The 17,104-nt window shown below is 32.9% G+C and overlaps 1 protein-coding gene across 1 annotated transcript in view; it reads right to left on the bottom strand.

The window, feature by feature from the left end:
• The window catches only part of CNTN5 (contactin 5), a 566,822-nt gene that overhangs the window by 156,678 nt on the left and 393,040 nt on the right, over positions 1 to 17,104 (bottom strand). Inside the window, exons 9-10 of the mRNA XM_074214040.1 lie at positions 15,955 to 16,082; positions 12,410 to 12,585 (exon numbers count right to left, since the gene is read on the bottom strand). Coding sequence (XP_074070141.1) covers positions 12,410 to 12,585; positions 15,955 to 16,082 — 304 coding nt within the window. The remainder of the gene's footprint in view (positions 1 to 12,409; positions 12,586 to 15,954; positions 16,083 to 17,104) is intronic.

The raw sequence follows: 17,104 nt of genomic DNA, 5'->3' as shown, positions 1-17,104 counted from the left end.
AAAACAAACAAGAATATTTTGCAAAACTAGATAGCCTACAGCACAGGCAACTTCTAGTATTCAACATATAATAGCTGCATTAAACTAGAGGACAAAAGAAACTGAAAGTAATGTGAAGATGTGACTTAAAAATAAAGACCTCTCTCAAAATACTTTAAAAAAATCATTTAGAGAATAATAAAAGCAGACAATCTGATTGCCATACTCACATTGGAACTGCTCTCCAAAACACTAAAGCACAAAAACATTGCTTTATAACAACCCAAACCACAAATAATGTTAGTTTATGAGTTTCAATCATTAAAGTAGCCAGTATATGAAGAGAATAATAGTTTTTGCATATTATACCTAAAACTTAAAACTTCATTTCAAAATATCTTGTTATATTATATATTTGCATGAAGTACACAGCATAAAGCAAATCTCAGTAATGTAGGATGTATCTTTTTCAGTATAATGATATTGTTTATAAATGGTTTTATTTATGTCTGGCTGTTACAGTTGGTTTCTAATTTATATAAATCTCTCTCTCTCTCTGTTTCAGGCTCTGGCTCTATCTTTCTTTCTGTCTCTGGCTCTCTGAGTCTCTGTCCCTATTTCTGTCTTTCCTAAAGTTTTCAGAATGCTTTATGTACTTTTTTCATTTGATTCTTACAACCCCATCACTTCTTCAGGTAATTTTCATACTTTTCAAATTGTTGATGACCAAAGAAAATGTATTTTATTCTAATGTCATTCTGGACATGTCAGTCATTAATAGTTTTTATTCTCTTTGTTTCACCTGCAGTTAGTAGCAGCACAAAAGTCTATGAATGGTAGATAGAAGAGTTAAAAATCCATATGACAAGAGTGAATAAAATGCTAAATGAATTAGTCTTTGGATCTCTAATAGACTGATGATAATGTGAGGGGGCTAATTTTAAGTAAGTTGAGCATTATTTCAATTTTAAAAATGCAGATGACATAAGAAGAGAGCATACAGGAATTGATTGCAGAATGTACATATTTTCTCTATTCTTCCAAGGGAAAGATTCACTCACTTTTCAGCATCACTTGTCTCCTTTACTATTCAGTAGTAAAAGGCAGAGTAATGCAATATCTTTAATTTGGTATTCGCTATAAAAAGAGTCTGAAAAATATAAAGTCAGTACAAAAAGCTTGCACACTGTAAAACAGAAGTAAAATAGCAACTAGCAGAATGAGTTTTGGGAAAATACACCCACAGAGCATCTGAAGAGGCAAGCAAGCATAGAGTTACTTTTAAGAGCATTGTTCAAGTTGTTTTTCTTCTTTAAAAGACATATTTTATTTTTGGCTTTATATAATATTCATTTTGATATGTATCTGCTCTCCTCCCTGACCCCAAGGAAGCCTTCCTTGTGACAAAGAAGGAAAAAAAATACCAAAATCTTTCAGTCAGAAACCATATTTAACAATGTACACAAAATTCTGTCAAATTAGTTCTCTACTTCTCTTCCATGAAAGAAAAAGGAACAATAATCTACTTAATTTCCTAAGAACTTTCATAGGTTTTTCAGTTATTCAGAACTCAAATTCTTTAGTGATATTTTTATTTAAATAATTATAGCCATCATTATTCATTTGGTTAAGCCTATTTAATTTGTGAATTAAACTTTTTCTTCTTTTTAAAATAACAATTATCTGGTGGCAGTTTCTTTCATTTATTTTCCCTGTATTGCTGACTTTTGTGCATGGGGGAAACTGGTATCATTTGATGTGATAAAAGGAGGGCACTCCTATGAAATGCTCACTCTGCCATCTTTCTGACATTTTCTTGTTTTATTTTAAATAGTTTTTATTAAAATTCATTAAATCATTGGTCATTTGATCCAATTCACTATTCCCCCGGGATATGAAGTTGATAGATGAACTGAAGTTTACTTATTTGTCTAACTTAAAAGGAGAGATCTGGGGACTCAAACACACCTTGAGTTATTTTTAAAAGCATAGAAAGAGTGTTTGTTTTATGGAGTCTGTGAGTCAGATGGCTAGGTTTATGGACATGGTTTGCATCAATGCTTATTCATCAGAACACACTGACATCACCAATACACGCTTGTTTTATAAATCCTTATTGGTAAGGTACTCATATTTTCTTTATGAATAGTTGACATCTGATTAGTAGGAAAGAGGAAGTAGGACTATTTTGTAAAGTGGAATTTAATAATTCCAGATGGCATAATGCTAGAGAGCTGGCCTCAGAGTAGGCAAAATCTGGACTCAAGGTCTGAACACTAAAATTTACTGGTTAAAGGAGTTAGGCATTTGATGGTTCAGTGCTATGTGGCTCTCAGCAAATCATTTAGTCTTTCAGGATTCCAACTTAATTCTTTGACTATACATCATATGGAAGGTTCTGGTTGTAATTGCTGGAAGAAGTTCCTCAGGGGAAGGAAGTTCTTTTATTGAAAGGAATCAGAAGCCTGATATAAAACAAAAATGGATAAAAAGAAAATAAAAATGCTATTATATTAAATGGAAGAAGAAATAACAATAACTAACATTTGTGTAATACTTTAGTGCTTGCAAATTGTTTTATATCTTAATTCCTTTGATAATAACAGTAATATATATATATATATATAAAAGAGAAAAATTGGATAACAATTTTGAGAAAGAACTGAGGCTCATAAAAAAGCAAGAATTTGAAATGAGATGTTAAGATTGCATCATATTTGACATCAGTGCATTGATAGTAAGAAGAAAAATAAAAATGGTAGAAGTTCAAGGTGAAATATTTTTAAATGCCTCAATGGATATTTTGTGTTTAATAGAAAGTTTGTTAGAAATATATTTTCAAAAGCAAATATATAAATTTTATACTTATGATAACATTTGTTATGGTATAATAAAATTAGGATAGTATAAGCCAGAAGTTGTTTTTTTAAAAGGTAAGTAACTTTAGCTGAATAACTGTTAGCTGAATTTAATAGACAGGTTTATGGGTGAAAGTTACTTTTTCACTTATCACTGGCAAGGCCGTTGTTAAAGGGAGGAGGCTCTATGGTTCCCTCAATGTCCTAAGTCATGTGGCCAGAGAAATTGGTATGAAATTTTCACATTTTTTACAGTTTTTCCATTCTAGATATAAGAAGTATATTCTCCATGCTAAGAGTTAGAATAAATAGGGATCTGTGACTCCCAACTCTAAGTCAAGTATTGCAACCATCACAGTGGTTAAGCTATGAGAAGCAAGAACAACATGCTGGTCACCTGTTTTTGGACTTGGACTTGGACTAATGCTATGTAGGAATTTAACTAAATTTAATTAAATGTAACTAAACCTAAAGCACCTCCCCTCTTCAGAGACTGAGGTGGTATAGGGGATGGGTATTATGTTCCCATCTTTTGGGGAATTGTTTGCATGTTTTTCTTATATATTAAAGTTAAATATCATTTTGTAAAAGCAAATTCTATGTTTCCTGGTTACATGGAATGCATATGAAAACAGAGAAGAAAGACTCACCAACTCTATGGGGAATCCTATGGGGATAAAATGTAACAGACGACCCAGAATAAGGCCAGAATTACTACATACATATATATATATATATATATATATATATATATATATATATATATATATATATACACACACATATATATATATATATATGAATGTGAGATTTATTATTATTTGAAAAACTAAAAGAGGTAGAATCAGAAAGAGAGATGAATACTCATTCTATGATTAGGAAGAATGGGGGCCAAATTTAAACTAAAGGTCAAATTGGAAAAGTTAGTTATGAAGATGTGAAACTATACTTGGTAGTTTGGAATTCACATCTCATTGCCCAAACCCATTTATTTAAAAAAAATATTGCTAAACATACTGGATACTGAAGACCATGTTCTGCTGGGAAAATATAAGGGAGCTAGTGTTCTACTGGGAGTGGTGGGGGGATATAAAAAGCACATAAGTACAAATTCCACTTATTGTATTTCTAACATTCTTATATAAAATGTTTTCAAGATAGAATGCCAATACTTGGGGGGTGGGGAAGAGAAAAAACTTAATATGGGGATAATTAGGAACATTAAAACTTTTGCAAGAAGAAGTATTAAATATAGATAGCATTAAGGGGAATATATCTTTAATATGAAATAATCTTTAGCTCATGGAAGAAACTAATACACTAACTTGCAACAGAAACAAAAACTGGGAACAAGCAAAGGATATGATTCTAGAAATAGAAATAAAAAGAAACAATATTATGTAAATGGAGATGAAATGGCAAGACCTAGGAAGGAAATTAAGAAATGCTACAATTATGATCATAAGATAGAAATGGCACTTGGTTTGCCTTATTTAGATACATTTTATTTAATTTTTGGCAAAAATATTTAGTAAGTGAAAGTTGGTATGATTGAATTGGAGAGGTGAGTTTCTGTTGATAACCATATAGGACTTCCTCAATTAAAACCTGGAGATTTGTTCCTTTAAAAAGGGTGGTACTTCTGGGGCAGCTAGGTGGTGCAGTTGATAGAGCACCAGCTCTGGAGTCAGGAGTACCTGAGTTCAAGTCTGACCTCAGACACTTAATAATTACCTAGCTGTGTGGCCTTGGGCAAGCCACTTAACCCCATTGCCTGGCAAAAACCTAAAAAAACCCCAAAACAAAACAAAACCAAAAACAGAACAAAAAAGGGTGGTACTTGCTTTGCCCCATGTCCATTTTCTCTGGTATAAAGCTTGAAATGCCCAGGGTGAGATTTTATCTCAAATTTATTAGAGCAGGGGTGGGAGAGAAAAGGAGGGAAGGCACATATAACCATTTAGAAGACAGGGAGAATAACTCTTTTTTGGAATTTGTGGATATGTCAGGACCCATGGACCAAAGAGGAGTTGTATCTGAAGGTGATAGTGATGTTATTGCCTCTTCCCTAGAAAGCTCAGGAAGGCCATTGGGAACCAAGAATTATGCCCAGGGACACTGCTAGGAATTAACACTGAGCGTAGGATTTGATTGACAGGAGTTTCAGCAGGAAATTAACTTATGGCTATGAATCAGTTAATAAAACCAATGAATCAACAAGAATTTATTGAGTACCTGTTATTTATTTATTATCTGAATTGTGCTAAGGACTAAGAATACAAATAAATCATTTTGAAAATTATCTCTAGGGGTGGCTAGGTGGCACAGTAGATACAGCACTGACCCTGGAGTCAGGAGTACCTGAGTTCAAATCCAGCCTCAGACACTTAATAATTACCTAGCTATGTGGCCTAGCTTGGGCAAGTCACTTAACCCCATTGTCTTGCAAAGACTAAAAAAAAAAAAAATTATCTCTAATCACAGGGTAAATCCATGTGTTCATTCTGGGTGCCTATCCAAAAGGAATAGACTTAACCTATCTCACTCCTGAGATAAAAATGACATAAACAAATTATGCCTCAATAGGATGGAAAATTTTCTAACAATTAGATCTGACTCCAAATAAAATAGGTTTTTCTCTTGAGGTGATGAGTTCTCTGCAATTGGATGATCAGAGGCCACATGACGGTTTTCTGGTTGTAGAGGAAATTTCTGCCTAAAAATAGGGTGGGGTTGGACTGGCTTATATGTAGGGTCCCTTAAGATTCTGTGTCTAGTTCAGTCGACAAAATCTTCAAAGGACCTGGCTTCTCCATTCCATGTCAACTTTAACTTTCGGGGTACTTCAAAAGTTATTCAAAAAGAATACACTAAAGAAAATCAGTTTGAAGTTCAGACATGAAGAATTACAATTAGATTTTTGGCAGGAAAAAAAAAGGATTATAATTTTCAAAGGTAAACAGAAAAAAGCATTCCTAGCCATACTTAACAATCTAGAAGTAGATTTTCTTTTTTGAGGTCTTATAAGTTCAACCTTCACCTGAATCCATCTAATTTTATTTATTTTTATGAAATTAGCATATACTAGGCAAATGCTTTAAATTGAATACTATTCACTCTTCAAGTTTTGAGATTGGCCTTATTTGAAATTCAACTAAATGGTCTAATAGAGCCCAAAGACTAATTCTCATAGTGTCTTAGTGTAAATCTAGAGATCGAAGGGATCTCTGAACCCATCTGGTCTATTCTTCATTTACAGGTGAGGAAATTGAGGCCCAGGGAAGGGGAAAGGAAAGGAAGGAAGGAAACAAGTATTTATTAAGAACTATTATGTAAGGGCGGCTAGGTGGCAAAGTGGATAAAGCACCGGCCTTGGAGTCAGGAAGTACCTGGGTTCAAATCCGGTCTCAGACACTTAATAATTACCTAGCTGTGTGGCCTTGGGCAAGCCACTTAACCCCGTTTGCCTTGCAAAAACCTAAAAAAAAAGAAAGAACTATTATGTGTCAGACACTGTTCCAAATGCTTTTCAAATATTATTGTGTTTGAGTCACACAATAACCTTGAGAGACAGATGCTATTATCCCTGTCATTGAACAACTGAAGAAACTGAGACAGAGGTTAAGTGACTTTCTTAGTGTTATGCAGTTAGCAAGGGTTTGAGGTAACATCCAGTTTTTCCTTCAGGCTGAGTACTCTTTCCACAGTGCTACTTCATTACCCAAGATCTTGTGACTTTTCTAAGAACATTGATTCTGGAATGAGTTCAAATGAGTTTAAATCCTGCCTCTGATGTTTTCTATATGTGTGACTTTTGTTATTTAATTTCCCCAAATTTATTTCTTCATTTGAAAAACGAGATGTTTGGACTAGATAGCTTAAGAGGCTTTTTCCATCTGTAAATCTATGATTCTATGAAAACAGCCTTTGGGATCTGCTTATAAATTCAAATTCAAACTCCTCTGTTAGGATAGACATTCTTCATTGCAAAGACCCATTTTGTTTATCTAGTTTAATATTTCCCCCCTCTGCTACACAAACTTACTGTCCAAATCACATCAATTTCTTTTACTATCTTGGTATTCTCTGTGCTTGCATTTATTTCTTTTCCTTGCCTTTATTACCCTTCCTTCTCCTCCCTTTGTTGCTTTTCAGTCTTGTCTGATTCATCATGATCCCATTAGTTGTTTTCTTGGAAAAGATACTGGAGTGGTTTATCATTTCTTTCTCCAAATCATTTAATATTTGAGGAATTGAGATAAACAGGGCTAAAGTGACTTACTTGGGGTCACACAGCTGTCTTAGACCATATTTGAACTACAAATGTCCTGACTTCCAGGCCCTGCACTCTCCTTCTTCTTCCCATTTGTTGAAATTCTATCCATCCTTCCAGGGACTAAACAAATTTCATTTCTTCCTTGAAGTCTCCCTCACTCTTTCAGACTATGTTTATTTTTATTACTTTTACCTTTTTTGCCTTTGTGACCTCCTAAAACAATTAGGATATATGTTGTAATTTAGACCTTTTTGAGAAATGGCCTTTTATTACTTCTTGCTACTACAAAGGACCATTCTAATACTTTCTTGTAGAAGATGATGCAGGTTTCACTCTTATAGAAAAACTTTACCTATTTGATTGTTAATAGTCTATGTCTATTTTCTGAAAATTAAACAAATATGGGAAGGTCTGACCATTTGGCAATGAATATCTTCTCTAGTGGACCCATGAAGCAAAGAGATGTAAAGAAAGTCCAAACCTGAAAAGCCTTGTTGACATATTGGTGTTCAAGGCCAGAGATATGGTTAAGTAGAAGACAAACAATGAGATTGTCCCTTAAACTTGAACCTGGGTTAATGCTGCTCTATAGGACTCAAGTGAAATTTGGGGGAGCTTTAAGGTTCTATTGAAAAATGCAAAATAAGTGTGTTGGAGGTACCTCACAGTCTGTTGAAGGCAATGTTAAACTTTCATTGTGAGCATTTATATAACATAAATTAGTAAATGCTAAAAATCAAGGCTTTATTTTTTGCTGTTGATGATTAGACTTAAGAAGGTAATGGAATAAATGATGATAATACACATTAACTTAAAAATGTCCTCTAGCATCTTTTACTTGGTTTATGCTGTCACATATAAGAATGTATATATTTGTGTGTGCGTATATACGCACACACATATATGTATGTGTCTTTATACATACACTCAAATATATATTTCCATATAAAATCTCATTTGGTTCTTATAATAAAAGTATTTTGTGTCTTTCCTGAGAGCTGGTTGTTCAATACTTAATAGCACACCCCTGAAAATGTCCTTTGTTCTGCACATTTCTCTTTCATTCTGTAATGACAGTGGCTCACAGTGGGAAATGGTGTAAAGGGTGCTAAGAATCAGAGGTTTAGGATCACCTATAAACATCAATATGGATGAGGGTATTCTAAATGTGAAATTATTGTCAGTCAATAATTAAGACATATACCTGGTGATGCATATAACTAAAAGAAGTGAAGACAAGAATCACAAAGGATGAGAAGACATGTAGGTCTTGGTTGTGAGATTTACTGTTGGAGTTTATAACACTGTAAGTGAGTTTGTAGATCAATTTCAATATTTCAACAGTTTGTTTATCATTTAATACCTTCTTTCATTTATTAAAATTTTAGGTTTACTGAAGACAGTGACCATGACTTCCTAAAACTACTTTGTATTCATTTTGTTTATATGATAAGTTTATGTTTTTATATTTATATTTCATATACATATATATATATATATATATATATTGTCTCTCCCACTAAAATGTAAACTCCTAGGGACCAGGACTATTTTACTTTTTTCTTTGTATCTGCATTCAATGAACATGCATTTATTAAATGACTACTACTCTGCTAAATGCTGACGATAAAAATAAATGCTAAAAACAAAACAAAATAAAACAACTAAAACCTGGTCCCTTTTCTCAAAGAGCTCATAGTTAATGCTCAGACAACACACAGCTAACATTTATATACAACATATGTGTATACACATATGCACATAAATGGGATATATTGTTTGTAAATATATATATATATATATATACATATATATATACACATATATGATATATGCCACTAACTTTGTCCTTCATTCTCAAAAAGGACCAAAATGAAATCATTTAGATTGAGGATAAAGTACAGATATATGAACTTTTGGACAATATAAGCTATATGTCTATTTTTATATAGATACATACATAGCATGTACAAATATTTATCTATAAAGTTAGTAGCTGTCTTTCATTCTCAAAGAGACCAAAATGCCATTACTATGTTAGAATCAAGTTACAGTGTGTATGAATGTGGTTGCTCAGACCAATAGAAGCTCAGGTCTGGCACAAAGAGTCCACATAAACATTTGGGGTGGAGTTTCTAAATTTGTGCATCTTGTGTTTCTTTCTACTTCAGTTCTGCCTTCCTCATAGAGCGCAGTTCCCTTGATAAGAGCATGACATTCTGGGCATTCCTGTGCCAGTGTCTCACATAGTGCACAATCAATTCTAAAGTTCTTAAAAGAAACCATGAGAATGATTTTGTATATCTTTTTCTGAACCCCTCTGTATGAGCTCTCTATTAAATAGTCTTATGGCAAGTATATGCTTGGCATTCAAACAAGATGACCAGCCTATCAGGATTGTGCTCTTTATAGTAAAGTTATAAATACTTAGCAATTTCAACAAAGGACTTCAGTGTCTGGTATCTTATCCTTCCAGGTAAATTTCAGGATCTTCTTAAAATAATTTAAATTGAAGTGTTTCAGTTTCCTGGCATGGTTATGATATACGTACAGATTTCACAGATGAGGTTCATACATTGGCTCTGTAGACCTTCAGTTTGTTGGTTACATACCTCTTCTCACCTACACTTTCCTTCAGAGCTTCCCAAACACTGAGCTAGCTTCTGGCAATGCATGAGTCAACCTTATTATCAAAATGTACATCCTTGGAAATATATACACAGTCAAGGTAAGTGAACTTTTCCATAGTTCTCTAAACATCTTCATTTGCTATAACTGATGGTTCCACACATGGATGGTGTGGGTTGGGTGATGGAGCACCTGTATTTTTTTATGTTAATTGTGAGGCCAAAATTGGCAAAAGTAGCAGAGAATTCATCCATACTTTGATGCAGCCCAGTTTCTGAGGCTACATTGAGTACACAATAATCTGCAAACAAAAATTCATGCACCAATACTCCCTCCTCTTTAGACTTGGCTTGGAACCTTTCCAAGTTGAAGAATTTATCATCAGTTTTCCCTTAATAGTTGTAGGCATCACATCAGGTATGTTGATGGTATCACATAGACATGGCCTACAGACAATAAAAAAGCATAAACCAGTAATACACACATCATAGTACTATAGTACTCAGAGTTCACATTTTAAAGTGGTAGCTATGATTTTCTGAGTTTGATATGCCCATAATTATTGCTTCTAATTGAAATACAGAGTTATTTCATATGAAATATAATAATACACTTTAGAATGCTAAATATTAATAGTATCTCAGTTTTAGGCATCGAAACAATAAGAATTTGTGAAAACCCTACTAAATGCCAGACACTATGTTAAACACTGAGACTACAAATAAAGGCCAAAAGCAACCCTTGGTATCAAGGAGCTCACACTAGAATGAAGGAAGATTTAAAAAGCCTTTTTTTGTAGATGGGATCTTATCTGAGACTTAAGGGAAACCTGGGAAGCCATAAGAAAGAGAGCAAGAGGGAGAGAATTCCAAATACAGTGGAGGGCTGAGGTGTCAATGAAAATGAGCAGTTGGGAGATGAAGTATCTGGGGTAAGGGAAAATGAAAGAGACCAGTTTCACTGGATCCTAGAGAACATGGAGATCATGAAAGGTAGGAACAGGGTCAGATTTTTAAATGTTTTATATGATAGAGGATTTTTATATTTAATCTTGGTTATAATGGAGAGATACTAGAATTTATTGACTGGGGAGGTGACAATGTAAGTCTCATACTTTAGGAAAATCATTTTATGACTGAGTGGATTATATGCCCAACTTTGATTGTGTCCACAAGAAAACAACATTTGAGTTGAATGGTAAAAAATCTAAAACTACAATTTTTATGATTTATATAAAACTAATCCCAAAGTCACTGTCTTTTTTCCCACTAAAATATTATTAGTTTTAATTCTGAACAGATAGACCAATGTTTATATTGATTGTACAGGTATTATATAAACCCAATTTCTAGTTTTTCTTATTTTCTGGCTTGATGTATACATTTCCTTTAGTTATTCTAACTATCAAAATCAGTCATATTTTCTTATAAGGAAGTTGTTTTTCTCTTCTCAAGAATATAAAAAATTCTTGCTTTCTCATTTCTAAATTACACAGAAGCTGACTATAATATGGTTTCTTGCTATATGAGCTTACATGTCAAATGATCAAATTATGTTCTCCCAAATACAATGATTATATTTATTAATAACCTGACTGATAGGTATTATTATCCTGAAAAACAGAATTATTAAGGGGTTTCAAAGTGTTTATTGACACAAATGAAGGCTATTAAGCTGGAGTTTTATGAATACCATGGAAGCAAAACCAGAACTGACAAAATTTCATCATAAAGTGCATTGCTCTACCTAAGTAATATTTTAAAATTCATGGGGCACCTGAAGATGGAGAAAATACACATTAATTTTTAGAATTTGGGTTTCCTTTTTTATATACCTATGTCACTTAATATAATGTATTTTTATATTGAAATAGAATAACACTTAAAAAACCATTTCAGTCCCAAACTGGCAAATTTCCTTGGTTCAATGAGAATCATGGCATTACATTCAACTCACTGGTCTAAGTAATTATTAGCTCAATGAAAAGGAAGAGGAAAAATAGTATAATGAGGGTAATTTAACAGAGCACAAATATTAAAAGGTTCTATTCATCATGAATCAAACTCTTTTAATTTTGATAGCTGACTGGGTCTCTTGAATGGCACATTTTCTTTTTCCTTTTCATATGTTACTTTTGGACAAGGAACCCTTGGGTTCTAGATTTTAACATTTCTGACTTGGCATAATGGTTATTAATTGCTCTATCTGTCTTTGTTCAATTGTTCAATTTTTAAAAAAACTATAACTTCTAGGAAGGGATATAAAGACTATTTCATGCTTATATTTTCCCATTGCTATTTTAATGCATGCTCTAAGGTAAGAAATGAAATAAAATGTAATATGTTAATTTTTATATAATGTATACATATTTTACATATAATATATGTAAAATATATGTAATATTAAATATACATAACATAAAATATTCTAATATGTTAATTTCCAGTCAATGTTTTATATACTCATTGAGGAGATAAATATTATTTATTTCATATTATGGGCCCTAAATAAATATAATTATTTTGAAGGTTTGTTAAAATTCTAAAATACTAACTAAATCTGCTATTTTGCATCAATTAATTTCTATTTTCATCTGAATTTCATGGTTGGAAAAAGCTGTCCACTGAAATTTGTGATACACACAAAAATAAAAATGTGTTTCACTTACGGCCCTGATGCTTTCAAAATGTCCACGTTCCTTCTCAAAATCAATAGGCTGTCCCTTCAAAGTCCAGTAAAAAGAGACATCCAAACTGGCATCATGAATAGCTTTGCAATTGAGGACAATGCTTTCTCCCACTGTTAACTCTGTCCTTTTGGGAGTAAGTTCTATCCTTGTGGGTTCTATGACAACACATGAAAGAAGAAATAGTGAGATTGACTTCCATAAAGTATTTCCAGTATTTAGATTTAATTTAAAAACTTAAAACAGAACATTAATATTGCTATTGTTGAAAGCACATAAATACTGTATTTTCAAAATTTTAATTCAAATAAATAGAACACTGATGAGATAAAATTATTTGCTTTATTTGCTTCCCAACTACAGTTTTGCATTTGATACATTCACTATATAATGGGAATCCCACCACGTAGTTCACTTGGGCAATATCCACTTAATCAGGAAATGCCACTTAATCTAGGAAAAGAAAGAAGTGAGTTAATAAATGTTACTCCTACATGGTGCCTGAATAACTGTTCAGTTTAGTGAAAACAATGATTAAACTGGTTTGTCACAAAGAAAAGAAAACAACAGACAATCGATTAAACCCAAGTTAAAAGTGCCTTGCTGTAAATCATGGAAACGAATCTTATTCTTTGGCAAATTGGCATTTTGGTATAGAGGATGCCATTCTGTAACCTTCTGAAATGTAATACTAAAACTAGGATTCAATTAGAAAGCCAACATAGAATTTCCAGTCTGCTCTTTTATTTTAGTAATCCAACATAGTATTATGTTTTTGTGGTCAAAGAAAAAGGGTAGTATGAAACACATAATTTAGTACCATGTGGTTTCTTTTTTATTTTTCCCAGATTCTCCTATCCTGGTCTGTGGAATCACAAAGCAGAGAGAAACCTATCTTTGCTGCTTGTAGGATCTCACCCACCTTGGAAGGCTTGTGCTGGTTTTGAAATCAGAGGACCTGGGTTTCAAATCCTGCATCTGTGTGACTTTGGACAATTCACTTAACCTCACTCAGATTCTTTTTCCTCATGAGTAAAATGAGAGAATGGATTGAATTATGATACTGTAATACTCATGTAAATCCACATTTGCCCTTTGGGTTGTTCCTTGGGTCAAAGCATCAAAAAGATTAAGTTTTCTAATACTTGAATTTCTTCTAAGGAGCCATTGTGAGCAAAAAAAAAATCACAGGACAGGATTTATTTTAAATATGAAATCTTAAGAAATTACCCTGCAAAGTACAATCAAGAAATGAATGTCAGAGAAGCCTGAACATACAAACTTAGTTTAGTATTGTGGGTTGACAAAGATTCTAGTTAACTAAGGATTATGAAGAAATCTTTTTCAATCTCTATCTTTGATGGTGGTCTCTTTACTATTTCAGGGTAGCTAGTGGTATAGTGGACAGAACACCATACCTAGAATCAGGACAATTCATATTCCTGAATTAACTATGTGCCCTGTACAAATTTATTTAACCCTGTTTGTCTCAGTTCCTTTATATGTAAAAATGACCTTAAGAAGGAAATGGCAAACCATTTCAGTGTCCCTGCAAAGAAAACCCCAAGTAGGGTTAAGAAGAGTCAGAGATGATTCAAAATGATTGGATAATAAAAACCACTCTCTTATGCTTCAGTGAACAGGTTGTACTCAATATAATTAATTTTGTCTTCTATTATTTGGGTTCTTGCACTGCCTCAGAGTAATTAATATCTGTAGATAGACTAGATATAGAAAATTGCTTTAAATCTGTTGGAATCACCAAAAGTTTCTTTTATTTTTTGAGTAACATAGAGAACTAGTTTGTTTTCATCCTATCTGTGTCTCTCACAAAGGCTTAGTCATTGCTTCTAAAAGATGCTATAGGAAAAATCTGGCATAGTGCTTGGACACAGTAGGTGCTTATTAAATGATTTTTCATTAACTTAGAATCAATAAGTATTTATTAAGCTCATACATGCCAGGACTGACTAATAATGATGACATTGATGATGATAGGTTACATTTATAATGCTCTAGTATATATAAAATGTTTTTGAGAGATTATGATATCATAGGATCATAAATGCAGATCTGGAAAGGGCCTTAGAGACAATCTAGAACCCCATTGTTATGGTTATGGTTATTCAAATTTCATGAAGGTATAAATTATATGGTTTATTAGGCAAAAAAAGAAAACATACCCTAGCTATATTATCTCCTATTTATCAATTGAAATATAGGCATAAAATTACATCATTCTTCTAGTTTCATTATGATAGATGTAATTGATGTTCCCTACTTCAAATATTTTCTTCTGTTGCTTTTAAATTCTGACACATTCACAATATTGATTATATATAAATGTTATATATGTATATACCATATATGTTATATATTATATATTTATATATGGCAACAAGTTCTTTTAATTTTATATATTTATATAAAATATCATGAAAAGTAGCACAGTAATTGTTATATTAAAAGAAGTTACAGGAAAAATCTGGCACAATGCCTGGCAAACAAAAGGCATTTAATAAATGAACTTTTATTGACAAACACTAAAGCATTAATTATGCACCTAATATGTGGCAGGACTATCTTATGATCATGAAGTTAGGTTACATTTATAAAATGTGACAGTATATAAAGTGGTTTTAATAGATTATGAAATCATAGGGTCATTAATAAAGAGCTATAAATGATCTTAGAAATAATCTAGTTACAGCCCCCACACACACCTTTAACATTGAGAAAACTGAGTCTAGAGAGGTTAAATGATTTACCCAAGGTTACCCAGTCAGTGCAAGAGACAGGATCTGAATTTAGGTCATCTGATGATTAAAACAGTTTTGACAGGTATTACCACTTTACCAGTTATTAATGTATTATCAAAACTTTACAGGTAACAATGCCAAGTAGCAACTAATTATTTTTAATCAATTGCATTGGATATCCCATTCCCAGTCAACTACTCCCTGTCTTTTAGAGATAATTACTATTCACTATAAATTTCCCAGCCCAAATTAAAATGGTCACCATGAAAATGTGGTGGGTTTAGCGTTGATGTGAGAGTCATATATTTATATTTGGACAACATGTAAAATTTCAGAAAAGTTTCCCCTTATTTCTTTACTTTTTACTAAAAATGAAAACAGTATTCCTGTGGCTGAGTTCCTTAGAATTCCCTCCCCCACCTTCAAAAACTAAAAAGTTCAAAGACTTAGAACTGAAAGGAAACTCCTATACCTTCCAGTTCAATCCTTTTTTATAGATGAAGAAACTGAGGCACAGAAAGAGGGACTTGTCTGAGGTCACACATGTGGTAAGCATCAGAAGAGAGATTTGAACCTTAAGTACCATGATTCCAGAGGTAGTGCTATGAACTCCATCAACAATAGAAAGATAATAATTGTCTATATTTGTGCTTATATCTCTAGTACTCTGTGGATGCACATGTGCAATATTAACTTTGATTCCCTCTGATTGAGAGGGAAGTGTATAAAATCGTTGAGCATTCCAATAGAACTGTTGGGTTCTCTTACCTTTTACAAATACAGAAGCTAGGATTTCAGCTGAACCAAAGACATTTTCCCCTTGGCAAATGTACTTTCCCTCATCCAATTTAGTAGCATTTAGGATCCGAAGACTCCCATCTGGAAGAATAGTTATTCTGAAAAGAACAGAAAAAGAATTTTTCCCATATTACTGCAAGTCGATTAAGCTATAAGAAACTTTGATGACATCTGAAATCACTTACTTATATGGTGATAATAAATAAGACAAGAATCACTGTTGAAGTAAGTGATGGTGGGAGAAACATTTTACCCTTCAACGAAGTTCTACCACCAACCCAGTTTATACCTTCTATTTAAAGGGGGTTATGGAGCAATGGGCTATTTTTTCTTTTGACACTTACTGACAGCTAATTTGAAAACTTATGGGAAAAAGGTGACCCTGCATTTGGTTATTAAAACTTGCTACTACAATATCATCCAGTGATATTTTAATATTAAGCACAGCTATTTCCCCTCAAACTAAGAGTGACCTTAGAAATCAAATGTAAAAGATATCAGGGTAAAAAGTAGAGAAGGACAGGCGGAGAACATAAAATTAATTGTATACAGCCTAAAGATGATTTATGGCAGTTGCTCTACAGTGCAAACTGTGCAGCAAAGGGATGAAAATGAGATCTGCAACTCTGGTTGCTCACTTGGCAATTTTTTTTTCCCTTTAAGAACTTGATTTTTCAGTGTTTGAATTTGGGCTCTCTCAAGATGTTTATTAAAAGATGACCTCAAGTCCTGCATGAAGGTGAAAAATTAATGTGTTATTAAAGATTTCTAAAGTTTAAAATTGGGATCATCATCTTTATTGGCCTTTGGGAAGGTATGGCTGATGATTGACCCTGGAGGGATGATTGAGTGCAAGTAGGTTATCTATTGGGTTTTATGTGCCTAGCTAAGCCTTTAACAAATAACACTTAAGTGACATTCTTTAAGATTTTAAAGTTTGTCAAGAATATGAAATATACTACTTCATTTGAAATTCAAAGCAACTTTAATTGGAATGCGAGATAGGTACTATTTTTTTTTTTCCATTTTAAAGAAGTAAATACTGAATTTCAGAAATTCAAGTTCAGGAAATGCCCTAGGGGTCACTTAGCAAAAGAAGCATTAGACACAGGATGGGAAC

This window comes from Macrotis lagotis, chromosome 1, assembly GCF_037893015.1.
Source record: "Macrotis lagotis isolate mMagLag1 chromosome 1, bilby.v1.9.chrom.fasta, whole genome shotgun sequence".
Taxonomy (NCBI): domain Eukaryota; kingdom Metazoa; phylum Chordata; class Mammalia; order Peramelemorphia; family Peramelidae; genus Macrotis; species Macrotis lagotis.
Note: the sequence above shows the minus strand (reverse complement) of the source record. Positions and strands in the feature narration are given on the sequence as shown.